At 35.0% G+C, this 25,547-nt stretch overlaps 1 protein-coding gene across 3 annotated transcripts in view; it reads right to left on the reverse strand.

Moving 5' to 3' along the window:
• The window catches only part of DICER1 (dicer 1, ribonuclease III), a 63,113-nt gene that overhangs the window by 19,048 nt on the left and 18,518 nt on the right, over positions 1 to 25,547 (reverse strand). For 2 of the 3 annotated variants that reach the window (XM_048947836.1, XM_048947835.1), the window contains exons 3-19: positions 25,389 to 25,489; positions 20,939 to 21,131; positions 19,944 to 20,106; positions 19,370 to 19,500; positions 18,669 to 18,803; positions 17,713 to 17,873; positions 16,915 to 17,083; positions 14,475 to 14,947; positions 11,072 to 11,204; positions 9,224 to 9,466; positions 8,972 to 9,126; positions 6,830 to 6,962; positions 6,330 to 6,405; positions 5,099 to 5,238; positions 2,362 to 2,541; positions 565 to 778; positions 13 to 166 (exon numbers count right to left, since the gene is read on the reverse strand). In XM_048947836.1, the coding sequence (XP_048803793.1) occupies positions 13 to 166; positions 565 to 778; positions 2,362 to 2,541; positions 5,099 to 5,238; positions 6,330 to 6,405; positions 6,830 to 6,962; positions 8,972 to 9,126; positions 9,224 to 9,466; positions 11,072 to 11,204; positions 14,475 to 14,947; positions 16,915 to 17,083; positions 17,713 to 17,873; positions 18,669 to 18,803; positions 19,370 to 19,500; positions 19,944 to 20,106; positions 20,939 to 21,082 (2,804 nt within the window). In that variant the 5' untranslated portion in view covers positions 21,083 to 21,131; positions 25,389 to 25,489. The remainder of the gene's footprint in view (positions 1 to 12; positions 167 to 564; positions 779 to 2,361; positions 2,542 to 5,098; positions 5,239 to 6,329; positions 6,406 to 6,829; positions 6,963 to 8,971; positions 9,127 to 9,223; positions 9,467 to 11,071; positions 11,205 to 14,474; positions 14,948 to 16,914; positions 17,084 to 17,712; positions 17,874 to 18,668; positions 18,804 to 19,369; positions 19,501 to 19,943; positions 20,107 to 20,938; positions 21,132 to 25,388; positions 25,490 to 25,547) is intronic. The other variant, XM_048947837.1, reaches the window with a different exon arrangement.

Here is a 25,547-nt window from a genome sequence, read left to right on the forward strand (position 1 = left end):
ATTGCTACTCACCGTGGAATGATAACTGCATCCTGGTAGTCTTCTAACTTGAAAATAAAAGGCATTTCTTTTGTATACTGTGTACTGGGAATGCCTGTACGTGCTTCAGACTTTTCAATGTCTTCCATAAATTTAAAGTCAATGTCCAAAGTGCTGGAGTCATCAACTTCGAAAAGAAAAACATATAACAGTTATTCACAGGAGAGTTTTTCAGGAAGAGATTTTCTGACAAGTTGCAAATTACATTTTTTTTTTTCATATTCAGTGTGCTTTCTTATTCTGTATTTCTATTGCACTTGTGATACATACATATACACACATAATATGTGTGTGATTATATACCCTAGTTGAGTCAACTGAAATTTGCTGTAAATCAACTCATCACTAAGTTAAAACTTAGAATTGTGAATAAGAAATCAAAACAAAACTGACATAAGATTTCATACTACCACATATGGCATTATTTCAGCAGTTAATCTCTGAAATTTAAAATAAATACTAAAAAATGTTTTGCTTAATTAAAAGAACTAAAAGTGAATATTAAAAAAACACCTCTGTTCTTACCAATGTTAAGAGGTAGAACACAGTAGGCTGAATCAGCTTCCGTGGGTTTGAACTCTAGTGCAGGTTTCTCAAGACGAAGAATATGTGAGAAAATGTACTGGTGGAGTCGTGTTATCAGCTCAAGCATTTGCAAAGACAGAGTAAAACCAGATTTCTTAAGCTCAATAGATATTGTAACCTCTCCAGAGCGAGTATACACAGGAAAGTGAGGAATCTAAATATGGGAAGAGAAACAAACATAATCAAAAGGGAAAGATTCAAAACAGGATTCCTCTAAAGAGCACTAGTTGTGTAGTTCAGACATTTCTATGCAAAGACCCCTGCTAACACTTTGCTACCACAGTGCTAATGACAGAAGGTCTGCCAGCTGTTTGAAACAACACTCATGTCTTTTCCAAGGCTGGGGGCAGACCATACACCAATTGTCTAATATCCCAGCCTCTTTAAAGAGTAAGAAATAACTCCAAAGGTACCCTTCCTACAACAGCCTAAATTGCTTAAGCTGGCATTCTCCAGCGGCACATTACTACTTTAGCATTTGCATCAGAGATACTGCCTGTCTCACCTAACAGCAAACCAGATCAAGTGCTATTTATCATCTTTGTAGGCAACAAGTACAGTAGGATTGAGTGCACCCTCAGCAAATCTGCAGATGACAACAAGCTGAGTGGTGCAGTTGACATGCTAGAGAGAAGGGATGCTATTCAGAGAGACCTGGACAGGCTTGAGAGAGGGGCCATGCCAACCTCATGAAGTTCAACAAGGCCAAGTGCAAGGTCCTGCATCTGGATCAGGGCAATTCCAAGCACAAATGCAGGCTGGGCAGGAACGGAGTGTGCTGTTTTAAGCAGTGGTAGTTATCTTCAGTAATCACTTTTCTATACTTCCTCTAAAAATTCTCATATTTAATAATAGGAATCCCATCCATGTGCTTCCATTAAAAGTGCTATGGATGGATCTACAATGTGGTTTCACTGTCACTTATTTACCATGAGTTTGGTATTTTTGTCACAAAAGATATTTTTAAGCCAGAATGGAATTTGAGAGTACTCACTTCAGGTGAGAGTGCAGTAACTAAATCATCTCATCTGCACTCTCACCACACAGAACTCCTCTCACATGTAACTACAATTCACAGCTTTGTGTCAATTTCTTTTAGCACAGCATACTTCTGCTGCTGCAGCAATACTCAGAGGAGTACTGAAAGGGCTTGTTACTGTAGCTTTCCTAAAGATGAGGCAATACTTCAGGCCATCTCCCTAGCTGAAACTCCATTTTTATCATACCTTTGACAAAAAAAAAAAAAAAAAAAAAAAAAAAAGAACATTTGGAGACACTGCAAAATAATAAAAATGAAAATTTTTAATTTCAAAGCTTGTTTACAAGAGAACAGCTTGTTCTGTCACTAATGACAGAAAATAAAGTGATGACTGGATTGGATATAATATCACTTATTTTCCAAAGGTAGCTTGATATAAGCGTACTTATGCAGTACGTACCAGTTGGAAGGGACACAGAAAAGATCACAGATCACAGAATCGCAAGGTTGGAAACAACCTGCAAGATCATCTAGTCCAACCACCCTCCCGTTCCTATTACTAAATTCCTATTCCTATTACACTCCCATTCCTATTACACACATCAAGTCTAACCATCTTTGAGGTCTAACTAAAAGTTAAAACATATTAAAGCTGTTATTCAAATGTCTCTTGCCTTTTATAGTCATTTCCAACTCTTCAGCCTGGAAAATGAGATTGTGAAGCATGTTAGATGAAAGAAAGTAGCTAAATTCATTACCTGAGGTATAGGTTTGGCTGTCAATATGCCAAAACATCTTGTTGTATCCTCAGGAGGATATAGCTTTCGTCTCCTAAAGTTGAGCTCATCAGGCAATGGAGTAGTTAACACCATTCCTATTACATACAGGTAACAGGGCTGATCAGGTTTGGGATAACTATCCCTCAAACATTCTGGAATCTAAAAATCATAAAATGGAAAAACATTAGCACAATTAAATCAGCAAAACTATTCTTTGAACAAGCCTCCCTGTGCTTATTTGGTAAGGTACTGCTAAAAACAAGGAATAAGAAAATTTAGACTTAGGTAAGCTCTTTCTTACACAAAAACATCTCATCAGCAACCTGGCCTGGAACTTAGGAACTCATGTCAAAGGAGAACAATGCAGCCAGATCTACCTGTTTGCTAAGGGAAATTAGCTCTACGTTACACAACTAACCTTCCACTGCATCCACTGTGTTAGAAACGGAAGTCTAACTGTACAATGCAGACATAACTTCACTATTAACACAACTAAACTTTTGATGCCGATTTCTAAATTTAGAAAGTAAATCTGGAGCACTCTATGTCCAGCATCTTTCACTCTTAATACTAGAAGGAAAATAAATAAAGGAAGGAGGGAAGGAGACAGAAGCAACATAAAAACCCCCTTACAATCTAGTAATTCAGCTTTCCTATAAGCTTGGCTGAATTTACATCTTTATTAACACAAATTCTTTTCCCTAGATAAGCAGTTTTAAAACATCACTTTCTTTAAATACAATTTGAATTAAAAAAAAAAAAACAACAAAGTTTTATACACGGCCTGTGTTGCCCAGCATTACATTGTAAAAGTCTTCTATTAAAAGTATTCTGTTATTACAGCTTGTAAATTTGAATGTTCTCAACAGCTAGGAGCATTTTTAACTCTGCTGCTCATATTTATCATAGAGCATCCCTAACTTTTGGTAGGAGTTCATTACTTTTTGGATCTCAGAAAGTTATCCTTCTGCTTATCTAGAAATAAACTGCAATACATGTACGCATGGATTTTAAAGTTAGACTGTACCAAAACGGCCTTGGCTTATTGGAAAATTACACATAAGTTTAATAACCATATTAAACCCAAGAGGATCTTGTAGACCTTAAACATTTGCCAAAGCTTTTTTTCCAGATGTGAAAAGTTGGGACTGAAGTGAGGGAAAATATTCTCAGATTCTGTATTAAAAAACATAGCTGTGAAAGAATGATGCGTTACTTGACAAATCAGCCTCTCTGAATGAGACAGAATTTCGTCATGCATTTTACAAGTAGCCTTAATTCAGAAAAATCACTAGAGGGAAGGTGACTGAAAAATGCCTTCGTGGTGACAAGAAACACCTTGCAAAGTTTCAAGTGAATAAGTCTTGCAGGAAAAAAAAAAGGTTTCCTAATCTTGTAATTCGCTCTATAATATTCTTTATGATGATGCAGTCTCCTTTACTGACCTTTCATAATAACCAATTATTTAAGCTACTATTGAAATTAGAGTACGTGGAGGAAACCAAGAATGGAGTTCTTGCACATAAACTACTACTCTGAGACTACATGCTGACGTTCTCGGATGTGACCAAGGACTATAGGTTTCTTCATGAAATGCAAAGATTGTCAGAAGCGACTACCAGATAATACTGTTTGTTACCAATCCTATTCAAAGGACCATAAGGCAAAAATCAACAACTACAGGGGAAGGAGGCAGGTTCCTGTGTAGTCATAAGGTACTCTGACAAAACTACTTTCCTCCATTTTCCTCACAAATACCATAATAGTAATTTCAATCATACAATCTTAAGTAGCTGAAACCTGGTGTAACAAATTTATGCATGAGCTACTTAATGACACAGAACTATCAACTATCTCATGTGTACCTTTTAGTATTTTAGGAGTAATATTTAAAAGTAAAAATATTATATTTGATACTCTAAGGGTTAAACAAAAAAATATGAAAATCTTTGTTAGAGCAATACAGTTAATGAATTAAACCAAATATCTAAAAAACATTAAAAATAGGTAAAGGAGCAATTTCTGCACTTGGTTAGTGGCTTGCACATAATTTTGACCTCCAAACATCTCCATCAATTTTCAATTATTTTCTAGAAAATCCGTAATTCTTCTATTGCTCTACTACATTTACCAGACAACTTAAGTATTTACAGATTATCAACAACACATAATTCTTCCTTCCAGTTATGACAGTTTGTATGGGAACTGTTAGGTCATGGCCTGAACCAGATATTGAGTACCTGGTGAGGGGGTGTATCCAGCCCTGGGAGCACAAGTGGAAGCAACTGACCTATGTGACCAGGAGCGGACCCAAGGTCTCATCTAATCTCATTCAAGGGCTGGCACATGCAAGGGAAGAATTTCTACTTGGAGATCATATTCTCTGGGGTGTTTGGCAAGCCCTGGTCTTCAGAAAGGAGTAAGCAACTACTTCTTTATGACCAGATTGTGACTGCTGCCTTTCTTGGGTTTAAAACAACTATATCTGCTGCCATCCTTACACCGTACTAGGAAAAACAGTTACCAGGTTTTGAAGAAACTGTACATTCTTTGAACTACAGGCAAGTTTCTATAACACATGCTCCCATAAGCTAATTTAGATAATAATGCAAGTTTCCATACAATCAGAACTATAAAAGTACAATTGTTCCAAATTGAATTGTCCCAAAACATTCTTATCAGATAAGAATAAACATTAGCACTAAGCAATACTAACAGCTTTAGGGTAGCACTGCCGTCTTTTTGTAGAGCCTGGTCTTCCTGGCACACTGGTTTCTTCTTCATCATGTAAATCAAGCTCTTCCTCATATTTAACCGTTTCTTTTCCAACTGGCATCAAATGATCATCCAGTTCACCTAGGTATTGTGAAAGATTACAAATAAACAGCAATTAAAACAATCACACTCTCGCCTTGTCAAGGTCCATCCACATATGCTCAGGAAAACACCTGACCTGAGTTTTTAAAATTCACTTACTATTTCAAGGCTTCAAAAGTGAAATTTGGGAAAAGAATGATAAAGGTTATTTTTCTTAAGTATTTATTTTAAAATATAAAATATTACAACGAATGTTTTAATATAAAGTTAATAGCAAATGAAAAATTGAATTCTGTTATGAAAATACCCAAGAAAATTCAACTGTCTGACCACAAAAAGCAAGCGGTAACTGAAATACTTGTCTAAAAAACACTCACATTAAGTTATAGCAACAAAGAAGGAACAGATATTCATGTATCATTCTAAAATAGGAAATAATAGTGTTAACTATGCACTCAACATGGAGCTGGGCCACAGAAATATTATTCTGGATAAATTCACTGGTATGGATTCAGTCATCAAAAGGTGTAACTCATCAAAGTTTTTATTTAAAAGAAATGTAAATATTTTCGTATTGCATCAGAGCACTGATGGCATTCTCTAAAATATTTTGTAGTTAAGAATATGCTCCATTATGCCTATTAGAGACAAGACAGTTGAAATAATCCTGCAACATTATTTCTGGATCATGACTTAAGATGCAGTAAAAAGTACAGTCTGGGACTCTGGATTTTTAATACTTTGTTCAAACTCAATTTTAAAAAACAACAATTTGTTTTCTGCCTGCAGCATCTAAATCCTGATCTACAACCAACACCTTCTAGAGAATGAAATTCTTTTTCCTTCTACACTGAATATATTCAATATTGAAATCTCTTTGGCTTTCATTAAAGTTGCATTTGCTGCTTAAGACAAAATTAAGTTAAATAATAGTATTCTTCTGGAAAATGACTAGCTCACATGGTGTAAGCTAAACTATAAACTACATGATATAAAAAACAAACTGAAAGGAAGTAAGAATAGACAGCTTCAGTAGAAATTCATGTATATACATAACATCTAGATCATCTTCAATATTTAATTGTAAAAAAAACTATTTACCAAAGAAATACTGCTTTTCAAATCCTTACCAATTTTGTGCAGTTTTTCACAGCAAATAAGAGCTACAACTCTCTCAGCCAATCTTGCACAACTCATTGGAGGACCCTACAAACATTTAAATATTTCTTGAAGTCTTTAGTTGATTAACAAACAAAAATAAACAAACAGTTTAACAAAAACACTAAGCAAACAAAACTTAATAAAATATTATACTGATGACAGTGTTGTGTAGATATGCTAGTTTACATTGTTTTTCTACAGAAATCAAAGTTACAAGCTTCTGAATTCGAAATACCACTGGTGAAAAACAATTAAGCACATTTGTAAAAAAAAAAAAAAAAAAAAGCACTAAGATTTAGATTTAAATATTTTAAATAGATTTAAATGCAGTTACAGAGCACAATGTAGGAAGAGAAAGTCATATGACTTTCATTAATATTGAAAAACATCAATTTAAAAAATGGGGCATGCATACATCTATACCAACAAATTCACTTATTCTTATGTTCCTCTGTCCCCAAATACCTACAACAATTGATGCTCGAAGAGGTGAGTTGATTGGCAGGTAGAGAGTAGAGTAGAATGTATGATCAGGTAGTTCTCTGGTTTTACACTTGGGAGCTAGGTGTGTAAATGGATCACTTGGTAATCTAGCACAGTACCTAAATTGACAAGAGATTTTTCAAATAATCAAAACTTGCAAAGTGAAATTTAAAGACATTTTCTATGAACCTTACTGGCACAAACACTACAGGCGACCACTTCACACTACATTTTGCACTGCAAGAGTACATTGTTGACTTATGTTCTACTATTTGCCAATTAGGAGACCTCCAAGTCCTTTTTCACAAACGTAGTTTTTAAGGAGGTAGTTCCAAGGCTGCAATGATGACTACTGTAAAAATGACTATATGTCATGGGTTTATGATTTTTGTTATTGGTATTGCACATCATAACATCATGTAAAGTACTGGAGTCAAAAAGCTAATGCTTCAGTTCCATGGACTGCTGATTTTCCAAGTACCCAGTTCTCAGAGAGAAGAACTACATGCCCCAGAGATTTTGCATTTTCCATTCAGAGGGAAACCTAAAACTGCTCACAAGTCACGAGACTGCCCCTTTTTTTGCTTCTTGTCTTGGCAGTGTGTGCTCCCTTGCCATCTCTCTTTCAGCTTTAAGTAAGGCCTTCAGTTTTGGACACTTTCTCACTAATTTTATTTTATTTATAAGCCTCAATTCCAATTATATAGCGTTATCTTGCATCTCGATATTGTATTTAGTAAATCAGCTTTCCTCTTCAGATTGTTGCCGCTATTTTGTTTTTAGGCCCATCACCCATCTATCTACCCTTCCACTTTTTCTCGCTTTCCCTGGGTTCAAGTTTGTGGGTCCTCTTTCCCCATTAGTCACAGAACTGAGCTGAACCAGCCCCGTAAACCTTTGACACTTCCTCCCATGCCTCCCTCTCTTTTTCAGGCTGTCCCCATCATGGACACAGACAGATCCAGAGATAACTCTATGACACTATTCCATCCTATGTACCAGAGTTTCCATTCATCTTTTTCTCTATCTCCAAACCTTTCCTCCATTGTAATCACATTCTCTGCTTCTCAAATACACGTCAAGATCAAACGTGTCAAGTAACTTGTTATGCAACCATGACAGTGACATGCACTGGACCTTCTCATGGCTCAAGAACAATACCACACATAACCACATGCCAGATACACTTTGAGTAGTCTACCACTACACTCCATCTCAATCTGACTGCTTTGCTGAATTTCATTTGCCAGGCAACCCATTCAAATGATCTGTATCTATGTAAATTTGTCTGCTGATGTCCTATGGCAATTACATCAAAAGCTTTAGTTAATAGAAGGATTTTACATGATCTACTTTCCCCTTGTTCACAGAGTCAAGCACATCATCACACATGAAACAACAGGTTCAGACAGGCAAAAGCTGCTCTTGACGAAACTGTTGGCTGTTGCCAATCACCACTTTTTTGCACTTATGGAAACGTGTTCCAAAAGGATTCATACTAAACAGCTGAGCAGTCTTGTACTTCTCTGGCTCCTTCTGTTTGCCTTTTTGGAAGAGGGTCATAACATTCACCTTACGCTGTCGCTAAAGGCTTTTTCTAACTGCCATAACTTTACTAATATACTATTGGCTAGTTCCCTTGGAAACACACTCTCCAGTCTAGCAGAATGGTACTATGTTCAGCTTAAAGCATTGTTGTCTCTTTTTTTTTTTTTTTTCCAACACAACAACCCATAGACTTTGTAGGAGTGAATTTTACAATTGGAACATTTTACTACAGTTTTAGTAAGCCACTTATTGGTTTTCAAAGTTACCTTATTAAGAGAAAAAACAATCTTGCTACCTGTTTCAAAACTAAATGTTTTCAGGGCAGCTTTTATCTACAGGATGATTTTAATTAAGCAGGAATCTATTATTATGTTCGTTACCAGAGTTAGAATTTCTGTAGAATAAATAGAAAAAAATGCAAACCATACTTTCGAACTTCCACAACAATTTTCTTTTGAACACCCTGTTCAGATTTCCAAGATGAAATGTGCACAATGCCCAAGTCTATACTCTTCTGTTGCAAAATAGAGTAATGAACTTCTATTCATAGAAAAGTAGTAAAAGTGAACATCCCCCATACCTATTTATGTGTCCAATAGCTGTGTTGATAGTAACTCTTGGACTGTTCTCATCTGTCCTCAGCACATAGGGTGGAAACACATCATCATCATCAACAATGGGTTCAGTTTCCATTTCGTTGGTATCAACAGATTTCGAGCATTTATTTCTCAGGATCTTAACATTTCAAGAACAGAACACGGTAAAAGATTTTTCCTTTAAAACACATTACAATTAATTTAATAAAAGCAGGCATAATCCTTTGACCACATACCTTCTCAATTGCTTTATATGTCTTAAGATCTTCTTCAAAACTTTTAATTTTGTCTGTATCTGCTAACATTATGTAATTGGAAATTGGTGCTCTAGCTCTTCCTTTTGACTGCACATAGGAACGGTATTCTGTGGGCAAATCAAAACGCACCACCAAATTGCATTTTGGTATGTCAACACCCTCTTCTACAATACTGGTAGCAATAAGAAGATTGGTCTCATGTGCTCGAAATTTTCTAAGAACCTGTAAAAGTAAGGAAGACAAATTTGAGACAACAACAAATCGAGAGACTGATCTGTCAATCACCATTTGCATTACTCAGTTCATCAATAAACTATTAGAGCTAAGAGGAATTGATCAGACATTCAAAAAACTTGATTAAGTATGCTGATATAAAGTTACTAGTATTTACAAGACACAGCAAGGCTATTTTATCAGAGTAGTCAGATTTTTAGGAATTACATCTGATACATGGAATTAAGCAACTCTAAGGATCTACTGTCAGGCAACAAAAGCATCACACCTATTTATTTAGATTTTTAAAATACAATATAATAAAGTACTGCCTTCAGGAGAGTGTTTTTTCTTCCTAAAAATTATTTCTGTGGCTGAAACATACTCTTTTGGGATGGAAATAAAAGGTCAACACATTCTAGAGTTGGTATTTCTATTTTTAATATTTCTAACCAATAAGGATTTTTTTTTTTTTTTTTTTTTTCCCCTGGAGAATAGGGAAGAAAAAAGGTCAGAAGAAGCATAAAGAATATTTTCAGGAATATTAGGAGCTGTGACAAGTTAGATCTGAAATTCAAGAAAAGAAGTAAACGTCTTAAGAAACCTAAAAAGTTTCTACAGACTACCCCATGATAATACATACAGAGAGGCTCCCATAATACTAAAGACTGTATGTTTTAAATTTGTTAAATAATTGATGCCATCAACATTCACGGATTTTAAGTTTTAATACAAGCAGTGTATGATCACTGTAGCTATCCTACATTAGAGGATTCAGCCCATGATAGTTTGAAAAGACTTTATATTCTGGATGACAGAAGTGTCTTTTTTGCATCCTTATATTGAAAAAAAGGTGTGATTTTATTAGATATTTATTAGGCTTGATTAACTTAATTACTTTTATAAGACATAACATTTTTTCCTTTAAGTACATTCACTATTAAACTCCTGACCTACTACATTTCAGGAGCTTTATTAGGTTAAAATTTTGGTGTTGCTGCATTACTGTGCATTTTTTTGAAGTCTGACTTCAGCATTACTCTCTCCTCACCATGTAAAAGGCCAAATTGATAAAAAGCATACAATGATTTCAAAAAAAGATACTAGATAACAATATCATCACAAAAGTCAGAAAGTTGACAACCCAGCCCAGACAGGAGAAAAATGCATTTGATCTCCAAAAACCTTACATGCTCGAACCATGGAGTTTTACATTGATATAGTTTAGAGATTTAACAAATGCTCTTTTAGCAAAAATAAACGAAAGAAACCTAATGACTGTTAAAAATGCTAGGAACTTTAATTTGCTGTATAGTATTACTATACTATCAATGCAATGAAAAAAAAAAAAAAAAAAAAAAAGATGGCTAATGACCAACAAGAAATGAGCATCACTTTAAATAAAGCTTTTACATGAAGTTTTGTTTGTGCAATGTGACATACAATTTATCTAAACATCTGTTATTTTTTATGAAGAACATCTGTACCTCAAATTAGCAATCATATCTATAAAACCACAGGCATTCCCCAAAATTCTAAGGACTGTTTCCAGATTCTGTGTGTAAGAAGAGTACTGAAGTTACTGCTAGTTTCAGTTATTTTTCTTGAAGTTACCTCTTCCTGTTTTCTGAATTCTACTTCCATCTGCTTGTTACGAGGCTGATTCTTGCCAATGCCATGTCCAGTTATGAAATTGCTACTGATGTAAGCCAGTTCTGGATCTTGTTTGCCAGCTTCTTTTATCAACCTAAAAATATCATGTGCTTTTTAGAAGTCACACAAGCCAGACAATGGAAGACAATCTTTTGTTTGCAATAGCTTCATTTAAAAATGCATAAAAATGTGGAAGTGCAAAAATTAAACATTGTGCTAAAATATAAGCTAGCCTTAGTTTTCCCTTAAAACACACTAGATTTACTGAAAGCCTTTGCAAGGATAATAAAAGACAGACCATACACAGCATACAAATGTATGTATCATATACATTCTAGAACCATCATGGTAAAATACATGGCTAAAAACCAGGCTACTACTCTAAAGCTTCCTGCTAACAAACTCTCTACTCATGTCATTTTAGTTCACTTTCTGTAAGGGACAGACTCTAGCAGAAATACCTTTAATTGCTCCCTCAAAAAAGTATGTTTCCTGAATACACAGTGTTCATTCAGTGTTCTTCTTCTTCATCTTTAGCTTATAGAAAGAAGTAAAAAAGGCTGCGCTTGGCAATGCTTTGGTTTCACAGATGAGAGAAAATTGCTTGCATAAATAAAGCACTGAATCTAGAATAATGTATTTGTGGATTTAAAAGCATGATTAGCTTGCTCAATCAAAGTAATTGTTAATGCTGTAGCACCCTTAGTTGACCTGTTTTCAGCATGGAGAGAGTATGGAATTTCTCAGCCACACAGCTTTATGACAACAGAACCAATAAAACCAAGGGTTCTTAACAAAATTATATCTCTTGCATATCTCAGTATAGCCATCCCAGTACCAGTTCTTTCAGTACATCCCTCATTTTCATTAAGAGGTTTCCCTCCTGTCCAAGGAAAGCCTGCCTCCATATACCTCCAACAGTAATTCCAACCCCTCCCTGTTGCACCTTGACTGAATAGCCAGCTAGCTGCTGCCAATCAAATGGAAAACGGCTATGTTCTCCTTCCTCTCTCTCCCACTGGGGTACGTACTACTCAAGTCACTGATTTTAATAGTTTATGTGCACCTAGAAAACTTCCTGCCTTTGTATTGTGTTGAAATTGTAATGGACAGGGAAAATAAGATAATGGAAAACTCATAAATAGCTTGGTATCCTTACAGAAAAAAAACAAGAAGGTTCCTCCTGTACTGAAATTTGCTCTTAATAGCTTGAGGCTGAACAGATTCACTTTTTGTATGCAGCCTAGGCTCTTGCAACAGACATTCTAAGGCAGTAGGAGTTACAACTGTAACACTTTTTTTATTTTTAATTTTTCTGTGTGGCATTTCTACCAAGCTGTGTAGCTTCAAGAGCAACTACTACTGAACTGAAACGTTGTGTCCCACTCATTACAGAAATTGAGAGAAATGAAAAGCAACTGAATAAACATGCCACTGCGTAGATATTTGGAAAGCTCGAGAAATGTTTAAGACTTCAACCTCGTGGTTTAATAGAAAACACAAGTAGTGATAGCTAACAGGCACCATTTTCCAAAGAGATAAAAGAAATTCTACTTTCAGATCCTCCTCTAGGAAAGCTGTGAGGCACTTCAATAAAAAATGGATACTGAGCTTTAGGAAGTGATTTCTAGTTCCTCTAAGCTCCTTTTCAGAACAGGACTCAATTATACAGACAAAACAAAAGAGCTTCATCAGCTGTGTCTACTAATAAAAATGTTGGTTTCTGAGGGGAGATTTGTTGCTTTTGTTTCTGTTTGTTAGCCTGTTGTAGTACTTACAACAGTGGCTGTTGCTGTTCTCCAAAGTTCTCCAAAGAAAGATCAGCTCTAATTACTGCTTCAGGGGGCGAGGGCGGGAAACAAAACAACCTACTTCTATAAAGCCCAATGCTTTCCACAAGAGTTGCCCTTCCTTAGATCATGAACTACTACATGACTATAATACTATTTTATGAAGTTTGCTTTACCATAATATAGATTTTTGTTTAAATTGACAGTATTTCAAGTTGGTTCTGATCCATATTGGATCCACTGGAAGCTTGAGAGGTTTTGATACATGAATTCAAACTCTCATGGCTTCCTCATTCAGAAAACAGTACCTCTTCCTGTACATACAGCATCCATACAGCTGCAGTCAGCAGAGGCCCTTGAACTTAAGTATCTCCATAGAAGGCCTACAGGCTTCTGTCAACCAGCTCAAGTCTGCTTATCTTCCAGGAATTCTGAAACTCAGTGTAGGTGTCTGCACTCAATATATACTAATAGCACATAAGTCTGTCTACGAGAACACCTGATGAAAAAAGCTGGAAATTAAAGGATTTGTAGTTTAACAGATAGCTGAAATTTAACAATTCTGTTCACTTCTTGTCCAGTAGTGAAACACCCATCTCAACTTCGCAAAAAATTTGTCATAATCTTTCAAAGTTATTTCTTCAGGAGCATTAATTCCACTGAAGTGCATGATTTGCATTATATCGCATATTTATACAAACATATTTAATGTAGAAAGGTTAACAAAAAAGGGCACAAAAAACACATAGGCAAGTCTGTAGATCAAAGACTATATTACGCAACTCAAACTACTCAGTCAGGTAAAAGATAACAGAAGCATCAGATTCAGAGTTATCCAGAACTCAATAAGCAGACTGCAAAGTACATTTAGCACACTACCAAAAAAGAAAAACCCCTACACCTTCCCTTCCCCCCAAAATATAAATCAGTTTGTGTCAAATGGTGTTTAAGAATTAAGAATGTTAATTATATCTATCATTGATCATACTCAGGAATTGAACTGATAAGGAATGAGATTACTCCAAAGTATATCTAGGCAAAAATTCCAGGATTCCTAGTTTTCTTGGTGAATACTGCAGGAAAGTGCTTAGTGTAGTACTGGTAAACTTTCAGAGGAATTATGGCAAGCATAAATTTGCTTTTCTGCAGGCCTGTATCATGTAATAACATGATTTAGTAAGCTAAAAGTAACATTTGCAGAAGTATAGCACTCAGTAAGTTAGAGAAATTTCCAGCATCCATTCCAAATATATAAAGACCAATTAATACAAATAAGTTTACTCTTATTTTACAGTTAAGGTACAATATTTCATCTTCTACACAAATCAAATTGCAAACTCAGGTCCAGAGTGAACCCTTGAGTACAATTTTCAAATACATTTGCTCTCCCCATCCACACACAACCTATTTTTTTTGTTGTTGCTATTCTTTCTTGACACAGCTCTAGTATAATTTCCTAATGCAACTTTAAATAGAGTTCTGAAAAGAAAAGACAATTCCTTCCATATTCACAATACAAACATCCACGTGCTGGCAGCTGAACATGCCTTTTTTTGTTTTTAAAGAAGATTTACCTATTTAGAACAACTGCTGTGTATCTTCTTTCCACAAAAATAATTCCACATAAAATATTCGTAAAAGGAGATGGGAAATTAGTCTCTGGCTTCTCTTTCTCCTCAATTTCTTCATCCTCATCATCATCTTCAGAATCACTCCACGATACGTAATTATCCTGATTTCTGTTGTTATACCATTCAACACTTTCAAACTGCTGCCGTTCGTATGGTTTGTATTTGCGCAAAATTTCAAGCAGCTTTATTACTTTTGGAGTTACAAATTTCAGGTCAAGTGAGGCAGGTGAGAAATGCTCTTCACAGAGTGCATGTATTTTCCTTAAGAAAGTGTCTGTAAACAATAAAAATTTCCTGTGCAGCTCCTCTTGCTCATGTTTGATATACTTCTGTAGCTCTCTCACCATCATCCCAGCTACCTTATCTGCACACCAGGGTCCCAGAACAACCAACACAGCTCGACAGTCTGACAATATCTACAACAGATGAATTCAAGTATCAGTTCAAAAGAATACAGTCAGAAGTTATTCACATAAGACAGCTCTCTTCCTCACATCATAGTGCTTATGAATATTGTGATACGTTCTATATTAAATATCTATTCGATATTTAAGGTTGGCTTTTGTCATTAAGGCAACTTTGGGAATATTGGTATTTAATGGAGCCATTTTTCCCCCTCCTAAAATTGCAAAACCTCAACTTTGAGCTCTGCACATTTCTGAGCCTCAAAAGAGTTTAAGTAGTATTTTGCAATTTGATGAAATTACTATTTGAAATTAGCTTCAGATAATTGTACTAAGAAGGGGAATACTTCTTGAGGCAGCTCAATAAGCAAAGCAAAAGTATTACCTGTTATGTTTAACACAAAACTAATAAGATAAATGCTTTACGAGGTACTTCGTACTTCATTTATTAGCGATAATTGTCAAGCTTCCAAAAATACCTAAACATGAAATTGCATAGTTCTGTTAAGTTAAGCCTTTCAAAGGAAAAAGGGTATGTGTGGGCGGAACAGAAAAAAACGGGACTATTTACTACTTGGAAAAAATAACAAAGACACTTGAGTACAAACAGCATTATAGCTGATGACAAGTTTTTTCTTCCCACAGAATCAAGCGGTCCAGTATTAAACAACTAATGAAAAACACAAATAACATACAAGTATACTCATGAACTACACATTAATTACAATGGAAGTATCTCAAAACAATCAGAATATCAGTTTCCAGTTGCTGTTCTAGTTTTCCTTCCTTCTTCCATTCTTACAAGAAAACACAGAACAAGTTGCCTTCTTTATACTATATTCCCTGAAGTTTATTATCTGTGAGACTTAAGAGTAAAAATTTCCTAAACAAATTCTAATTAATAGACAGAGGGTTGATTCTACCCACATCAAATGGAAAATGGATTTATTTTTCTTAATATAGGTGCCTCCATCTTCTTGTAGAGCTGCTGGATCAGGAAAGAAGCACAGAGGGCAATGTACATTAGAAGCACAGCAGTTAATTCGCTATTCTGGATTGTGCAAATACTTGGGATTGGGATTTCAACATTCCTTATGCATTTTTGCCCTACTGCATTTTAAGTCCAGAACAAAAGTCACAGGCAGTTGTGATAAACTACAGAGAAGTAGAAAGATAGACTGAATTACTTACTATCCCCCTCTCTGGCCAAAGTAGTCTTTAACGGCCAGAATATTGAGTTTCTAGAAACATTAAACTAAAGTACTTTCAGATGAAAAGAGAAACACATTCTCCAACTTCATCACAGATGGTTATAGAAATAATTTACTTTTAACTTAATACCTGCACAATTGTACCTGAGGATGCAATTCCAAATCTCAATGGAAAAAAAAAGGTTTCTGGACTCCACACCCCATGTGCAACAAGTCTCTGTTCAAACCATGCCACCTATATTCTACTCTGCCATCCTGCACAAAAACTCAGGGGCAAGCTTGAGGCTAAAGTTTCATTCCACTAGTCACATATTGTTCTCACTAGAATAAACTGTGGAAATTGTAGAGCTAGTTGGATTTTATACCTCAATTCCCACTCAGCATTCTGTAATACAACTGTGCACTGCTTCTCCTAATAAGTCCTGTGGCATAATTTCTCTTTTCCTACCGACTTATTCAAAGATGTTAAGACTCTTGCCCTCAGAAATCATGGTGCAGGATGTTTTGTGCCTTAAGCAAATCTGAATACAGGATTCTCAAACCAGATGAAGTTTTGATCTACGTTTGAACACTACGTATGAATAGTTGACATTCAAGCCCCATTAATTTATGAAAAGATCTGCAGTGTTAGTAGAACATGAAAATTAGAAGTCTTTTTGCTCAGATATACCAGGCTAACTCAGAAAGTTTCTGTAACATAACATATGCTGCAAAGAAAAATAGTAAGACTTCAATTCCACAGGGTTTTCATACAGCTTACAACCTTACCTGTTTAGAAATTAACGTAGAATCTCTTTCCTTTGAATGTACAGATATGTTGCAGTCATTTAGAAAATGAAGTGCCTCATCCAATTCCCTTAATAGTCTTTCATACAATCCACTTTTGTCAATATATGGTCCACAGTCTACAACAATCTCACATGGCTGAGAAGTATATCTTAATTGAGGGCAAAGATCAGGTTATTTCAGCCTGTTAAAGTTATATGGCAAATAGCAAGGGCAGTATGAAGCATAGTCAAATACATTTCTATCCCCACCATGAACGATTACAAAGTTAAATATATATTTAATAAAAAAAACAACAAAAATTCTCCATATATACCACATTGATTCATTATAAAAATATTGATCTGTCTAATGTATTTCCTAAAAAATGAGGTTAGTATCACTACCTACACTTCAAATATTGGAATATCCAAGCCAAAGCACACTGAATCCATTTGACCACAACTTTCACTTTAGCTTTTCCTCTTTTTATATGCCAAACAAGTGAAACAGTTGAGATGTAAATTCTATTTATTTCTTCAACAACATAAAATCTGAATATTAGAGTCAAGTAGACTTTCTACTTAACTTTAAGATGTACTTTAACACTGGTTACCCAAAAAGCAATTTTATATGTTCAACTTTCTGTCCTCACCTCACATAGAGCTAATGGTATCACACACACACACACACACACACACCCTTTGCTAAGATTTAAAATAGCAGATGTTTGTAACAGTTTGTTCCTTACTAAACAAAAAAGGCAGTCAATTAAATAGCCATAACTGCATAACAACATACCTATCTAAGACCACCAAATCAGTTGCAGTTTCAGCACTGCTCTTTAATATTTTCTCCAGTTTCTTTATCTTCTCTTCTAACTCAGCAGGATCACACTTCCCATTTAAAATAGAAGCAGTTAATCCCAAGATTCGAGGGCAAGATGAGTAATCCTCACAGATCTGTGAAGCAAATCAGAATGAAGTACCTTCAAACAGTTGTTCCCACCATTCTGAAAGCCTACTATCAGACCAGCAGACAAAGTTTCTATGCTTAGTTGAAAACTGGTATTGAATAGCGTGTACTGGAAAGGGAATCAAATGTTCAGTAAATACTTTCTTCTATTGCCTGGAAGTAAACCTACAGAACTGAAGAACATTTAACAGCAACCACGTTTCAAGATAAATATTTCCATCTAGTAAATATTTAAAGAAATAAACAATTAGTAACACACAAGATAGCTTTGTCATGCTTACAATAAAACACATATCATAATGCTTATACACCATGAAAAAACTAAAGTCATACCAAAAAAATAAAAGCACGCATGATTTGGTTAAACCTAATGACAGATCTGGAAAGACATCTAACAAATACCTCATGAAGCTAACAATATGCCTTCAAAAGCCCTATAAACATTTTTAAAAATCAGTATTTTAAGAAATACAGAAACCAGTTAATACATCTCATTCCCTAACATTTTTAACAATAATTTTGAGAATTCCCTCAATTTGCAAAGTCCAGGTTAACACCAGATTTTTCTTTAATCACTACAAAGTAAATTACATTGCTTTTCTATAATATCTCATTATGAGTTAAGTATTAATTCATTACAGTAAATCCAGCCCAAAGGCATGCTAAACCATGATTCCATTGATGTTATTCTTCAAAAACTGACTCGTTTCCTCATTTCAACCCTTCGGCTTCACCCATGCTCTGCAACCAAGTATTGAAACGTTCACACAGTACAAACTAACCTTCATAATTTCACGGTATGGATGGTCCTGGATTGCAAGATGGCACTCATCAAACACCAGTAGATTAATATTTGACAGGGATAAATACTCATTTCTCAAAACAGTCAAAGCAACATGACATGTCATAACCAGAACCTAAGTTAAAAAAAAAAAAAAAAAGCATCAATATAAAAAGAGTACAAATTGTCTTAGGCCACAGTAAAATGAAAAAGCTCTTCTGTACATCACACTTGACAGTATTGACAATATTAGCAAATATTAACTCCATCTACTTATCTGTTTAAGTTCTCTAGATATACTTCATTGGCCATCACTAAATGTTTCACTAAAGGTAAAATAAATACAGAAAAAATGGTTCAAGGACAACAGAACTAAAGCTTACTCAAAAAGGCAGAAATAAAAAGCATGTCAAGGAATGACATTTTTAGTGATGTTTGAAGTACAATATGTACACTAAAAATTTCTTATGCAGTTATCATCTTTGACCACAAGACAGGGAGACTTGGAAAAAAAAAAAAGGATTAAAAGGACAGCTTTTTACAACAACCTGAGTACCTCTTACACATGTTTTGCCTCAAAATTAATATAAACACATTACTAGCATGCTGAATTTGTTAGAAGAGTTTAGGTATAACTGAAAATTAGCAGTTCTCATCTGGTCTAACTGTAGACTCTGTTTGCATTTATACTTAATACATTACCTGATGCTTAGAGAATTCCTGACTCCATTTCTCTTTTGTCCATGATTCAGTCACCTCTAAACTTGAATACTCTCCCACTTTAAGATCTGAATGTGTCCTGACGGCTGATACTTGCTGAGCAACTTGATTTGCTTAAAAATAAAAACGGACAAAAATCCTCAATCTCATGAAGGTGTTTTCATACATTAACTTTCAAGATGTTTGCCCTATTACTAGCACAATGCTTTATATTACACTCTTCAGATTAGGCTAATCTTAAACTGGGGTACACGGCAACCTACCTCCATATAAAACTACAGTTAGGAGATAAACTGCTAACTGCACAGCAATTCTGATTTAATGCTTTTATTTTAAATCAGGAAATAAAAGATACCAGAGATAAAGAGGTTGTATTGAGTGTACAATCAGCAAAATGTGAAAGGTGTCACATTCTTTGATCAGTTTATTATCCCTGCTGTTAAGGGCTTCAGCCAAAATTTTCTCCCAAATTTGTTTTCACACAACTTCTATAAAGGAGTTGTCCCATGACAACAGAACTAGCATATTCAGCAACTTAGTATATTTTTCTTCTTACCTGAGTTGACCAAGAACACAGTTCTTTTTCCATTTTTGTTGAAATCCCCCCTGATCTGATAGGACAGCTCTTTAGTGAGTAGTACTGCAATAAAAGTCTTCCCTGAGCCAGTGTTTAAACAGACTATTGTATTATGATCCAAAGCTGCTTCAAGCAGTTCAACCTAGGTTTAAAAACAACAACGCTCTTATTTGCAGCAAAGTGGATAAAATTTGACAAAAAATAATACAGGCAGTAAACAAACTACAGACAGGTCAACATGACTTGCAGAACTCTTTCCAATGCCAAAAAACCAACGCTATTCTTTCATAACAAAGGTACAGTCACTCACCCAAAAAATATGAATGCACACTGTACAGTTTATCTTCTAAAACCAAATTTCTCCTCAAAACTATTTGAAGCTACATGCTAGAGCTTTTCAGTCTAATTCTATGTATTAGTTCAGCCAAACACGCAAGTACATTACTCAAGGTGATACAACCCCTCTTCAGTAATATTAACCAAATTCTAGCTTTCAGGCATCTCTGCAGGGCACACAGAGAACTGAAATTCCAGAATTCAGGAATAGCTTCTGTAACAAAATGAAAATCAGAGTACCCTGACAGAGTTTCTGACATTACTAAGCTACTTTCACCAGTGTGCATATCAAAATCAAGTCTGGAGATGTGACTGTAAGCATATGATCAAGTTGCACAACGCCAAGATTAGGGTATTTATCCCTAATAACACCTTGCAAAGAGCAAGAGAATATTCAGCTTAAAATTTTGATTCATAAAAGCAAATTGAGAAGGGACAATAGGAATTATCACAAAAGCAGAACACATCCTAGCTAGTAAAAAAAGGGACAACTAGGTCCCAACAGGTGGAGCTGAAAGAAACACATGCCTGGACTATGTACAACTGTAGACTTTTCCCATCTGCTCCGCTTTTTTTTCCTATTATTTTCACTAATATAGGAATGTTATAAAAAAAAAAAAAAGTATTATCACTAGTACCTGATATTTTCTTGGCGTGTAAATGTTATCATGAATTGCTTCTTGTTGCCACGGTAGTCCAAAAAATGGACCCATTGGGGAGGAAGCAGGGGTCATGAGCTGCAGTCCCGCCATGCTGAGGGATTGCAAAGCAGGGCTTTTCATTCATTCATCCAGTGTTTCTGTCATTGCGTTTTTGTTCCAGCACAGCCTACTATGGAAGAAAGCAAAACGGTATTAGATACAGTTATAATATGAAGGAAAAAATAAAACAGAAGAATCTAAGGATACATAATTCTACTTTATTTTTACTTCCAGTAAGAGCTACAATCTCATTACTTTCAGCAGAACACTTCAATTTTGCACTTAAAGAACTTTCCCACTTCAAGAAGTGTATTTAACAAAGTAACAACAACAACAACAACAACAACAACAACAACAAAAAAAAAAAGCTGCTTTATGGGCAAAGCTGACTTTAGGCACTTGGACACTTCAGGATAAAGTTCTCCTTGCATTCTAACAAATCTCCTTTTAAAGTTTATTGAATAACAAATTGAAAATATAAAGCTGCTTTAACTTCAGGAAAGAAAAAACGATTTTCAAGATCAGAGGTAACAAGCAAATCTACCACGTTTTGCATTTTCAAGTAAGTCTTATAACCAAAGATTTGCATACGCATAAACGCACAGAACAGGGACTTCATTCTAACCAAAAGCAAAAAGAAGAGGAGCTTCGTAACAACATGTTGTCAATGAAACAGATAACTTTATCAGAATTGGTAGAAGAATAAGCAGAAATTTAATGAATAATTACAGATGATGATGATAAGAGCTAATGGAAAATGGGTCCCTTGCCAGATAAACCACCAGTTTCCAGAAAGATACTCTAAGTCACAGTTTGATGACAATTATGTACTAGGAAACAGCTTCCTATTGGAGGTCTACGAAGTTCTCATCACTGGCTATTTTAGAAATGCTTCATATTTTTCAGGAATTATCAAGGTATAATCAATTTTTTTCCTATAGAACTGAATGAATTATAACCTTATTGTACAGAAATGTTCCTACTGTTCTATACTATAGGAAAATTAACTTTTGCAATTGTGCACTGGGAAAGAATTTTGAGACCACTATAAGAAGCTATCACTGTTTTGAAGACAAACATTCAGAAAAATGCTAAGTGAAAGAGGGTAAACTTCACCTTTGGCTCAGCAATCATCACTCTTCCTTCTCTATTAAAAAAAAATTCTTCACCAAAAGGAGTGCATTAATATTGCAGGAATATAGTCTTATATTTTAATTTCAGCTACAGAGAAACTGTCAGGGTGAGAAGATACCAGAAAGAAGAAATATATTCAAAAGTTTAAGAAAAAGCATGTAGTTTCTAAAGGATGTACTAAAGAACGCTTTTGAGATTCTAGCCAATTTCTCCAGTTACTTTTGGATGAACCTCCAAACATGCAAAATTTACAAGTACTTCTCATTTACTTTCTCAATTCTGGAATTTAAGTTATTGCTTCAGCCTGAGTTCCTTTAGATTCTTTAAATCAAAAGAAAAAAAAAAAAGACAGATATTGCTTTGTTTAGTTGCAAATACAAAACAACATAGGCTATCACATCATAAAATCAGAAATACATCATTTTTCATTTCAGATGTAATATAAGAGTCCTGGAGATTCTAAAATTGCTTTTATACATTTCAAACTGCATACAAGAACACACAGGTTCTGTTCTAACAATCAAACTAGTAACTCTACACGCTGTCTAAATCCAGTCAGACCAGAAAATGTTTTGGTTGATTCCTCATTTGGAACAACCAGTCCTATGGCTGTTCTTTCACTGAAGTTTCCATAGCACTATGTCAAGTAAAACAAGTAGTAAAAAAAAAAAAAAAAGTGCATGTGCTATGCACAGTTGTGTGTAGTAAAGGTGGTAATTCTTGACATTCTGATCTAAGTGTTTGCACATCATATGTACTCACGTTAATCATTATGCAATTAATACAATTATATCAGTCCCACATGAGGACTGCATTGGGATATAATCATTTTCAGCCACTGACAGAAAGCACCTGGGCGCTATCAAAGCTTTTTTTTTTTTTTTTTTTTTTTTTTTTTTTTTTTTTTTTTTTTTTTTTTAAGAGTGGTGAGCTGCTGGAACAGGCTGCCCAGAGAGGTTGTGGATGCCCCGTCCATGGAGGTGTTCAAGGCCAGGTTGGATGGGGCCCTGGGCAGCCTGGTCTGGTATTAAATGGGGAGGTTGGTGGCCCTGCCAGTGGCAGGGGAGTTGGAGATTCATGATCCTTGAGGTCCTTTCCAACCCTGTGATTCTGTGAACAGGCAGCTTAAGTGCATGACAGTCAGAGAGACTATTGAAAGTTTCTCTCCCTCACACAAGGTAACAGACAAGGCTCTGCTCTAATATCTCTAGCTTCCTTATAATCAAATCAGTGCCATGCTATTTGGAAACACACAGATTCCTTTGTAGAACATAGAAGTCTTCCACATGACGACAACATTTCACTGAAATTGCCTCGGCACTTTTCCTACTTATATACAGCAATTCATGTGGAAGGATAGTTTTTGTTATTGTTTTTTTTTTTTTTTTTTTTTTTCCCTATTTGACTGTTTTTAAAGGAAACCTGGTCACAGCCATTATAGTTGCTCAAGGCTGGGATGGACCACGTAAAGTATAATACATATTATGTTTCTAAGGGTAACCACCCAATCATTCTTATATTTATGCCCAGTCACTTCAATTTTATAGAGCATTTTGGATCAGCAGTGCCTTCTCTATTATTCCACTTAAGTTTTTCTTTTCCACACCATAAACATAACTTCGTGAACAAACACAAGCTTATTCTGAGACTATTTCCCTCACAAGCAAGTAAAGTTCATTCATGAAAGTAGGAATCAAAAGCTGCTGCTTGAATATTCTCCCACACGAACACCTGAAGAGTCATGTCAACTACAACATGTAATATTAATCTGTTCAAAGAACTAACACAAAATTATTTCCTGGGTAACGGATATATAAATAAAAATAAAATTATAAAATATTACAAGAACAAATACAGAGTAGAAGATCAATATAAACGTTATTTAAAGAAAATGGAAAATATTAACTGAGTGTTTCACAGATACTGAAAACTTTCGCAGTAAAGTGACTTCTACATACATTTTAATCATTCAGTGCCAGGAGTTGTATTTTCACCTTCATTCGAGCAAAAAAAAAAAAACAAAAAAAACAAAAAAAACCCAATTCCCATATTTTCTGGTTTGTAAAACAGCATTAGGAGAATATTTTCCTAAGTTTCTGAAGAATATAATTTGGCTCAGAGGTTTAAACTAAGAAAATACCATCAAACTATAGTATTAAAGAGGATGAATCAACTTATTTTTACATCATGCTACCTTTAACATATTTTAATGTACACAGTGCAGCTGCACAGAACTCTGTTATCCTTCAAATACCTCCAGCAGATGCACTGTCTAACAAGTTGTGTTGTCCTACAACAGTCTTTGAAAAGAAATAAATTCAGATCCATTTCTTTCATGTTTTCTAGCACATCTGTACTCACATCAGTACACAAGGCATTCAGAATAAACAAATGGAAAGAAGATGCTTATTCTTTGTCAAATACAAACATACAGATAGTGGAACAAACTATTTAATCTTTTACAAAGACATGTATAAAGCCCAGTACAGCAGGTCTAACTATGCAGGTGCTGAACTGCTGAAATGCTGATTCCCTCACTTTCAGCCCCTTAACACAGAGTGCAACAGAAAAAAACATGATAAGTTTAACATGATTTAAGTACATGATATCTAAAACGCAAGGGAAGGAGAGGACCAATGAAACTAGATACATGTCTGCCCTCTCTTTGACAAAGCTCTCAATTTTTACTGTACGCAATTTTATCAGGCAGTCCCTTTCCTGTTTTGCTTGACTCATAATTCAAACTGAAGTATATTACTGAGAGCAAGACCGCAACAACTCACCTGCCATTCACTTCAAGACAATAACTTTTTATCTCCTTCTATCTAAAACAAATTCAATTCTAATTCTAACACTACACATCTTCCTACTTCCCACTTCTTAAAAATTTATTTTATTTCATCTATAAAACCACATTTCATTGCAAAATCCACAATAAATATTTAAACACTACATTCACTTTCTAAAAATGTCAAAAAAATGATATTCAGTTTCACAAGAAATATCAAGGCTTGCATTTCACAGCAAATACCTTTTTTCTTCATGCCACTGCTTTATCTGACCATCTACAGATAAAATAAATTAGCTATTTTCATTATTCTTATTCTTTCCAAAGAAATTAGGGGTAAAACTCTGCAGTCTCACTTACTTTATGGTGACTTGGTGGTCCAAAAGGAGTTTTATGTATTAGATAGAATATAGCAAAATGATACATAAAAATCTGTTTCTCCCATACTACAAAGCACGCACTTACCGTTTTAATCTCTGCAGCCTCTGTGCTTATGCTTTCCAAACTGCATTTTGACATCATGATATCAGCTTGTAGGTTAATCACATAATTTGCAAGCTTCGGCTCTGAAAAGCGAGAAGAAAAAAGACCTCTGAACTATAAAAATTATTTTAAAAGGAAACT

The sequence above is a fragment of the Lagopus muta genome, chromosome 6 (genome assembly GCF_023343835.1).
Source record: "Lagopus muta isolate bLagMut1 chromosome 6, bLagMut1 primary, whole genome shotgun sequence".
Classification (NCBI taxonomy): domain Eukaryota; kingdom Metazoa; phylum Chordata; class Aves; order Galliformes; family Phasianidae; genus Lagopus; species Lagopus muta.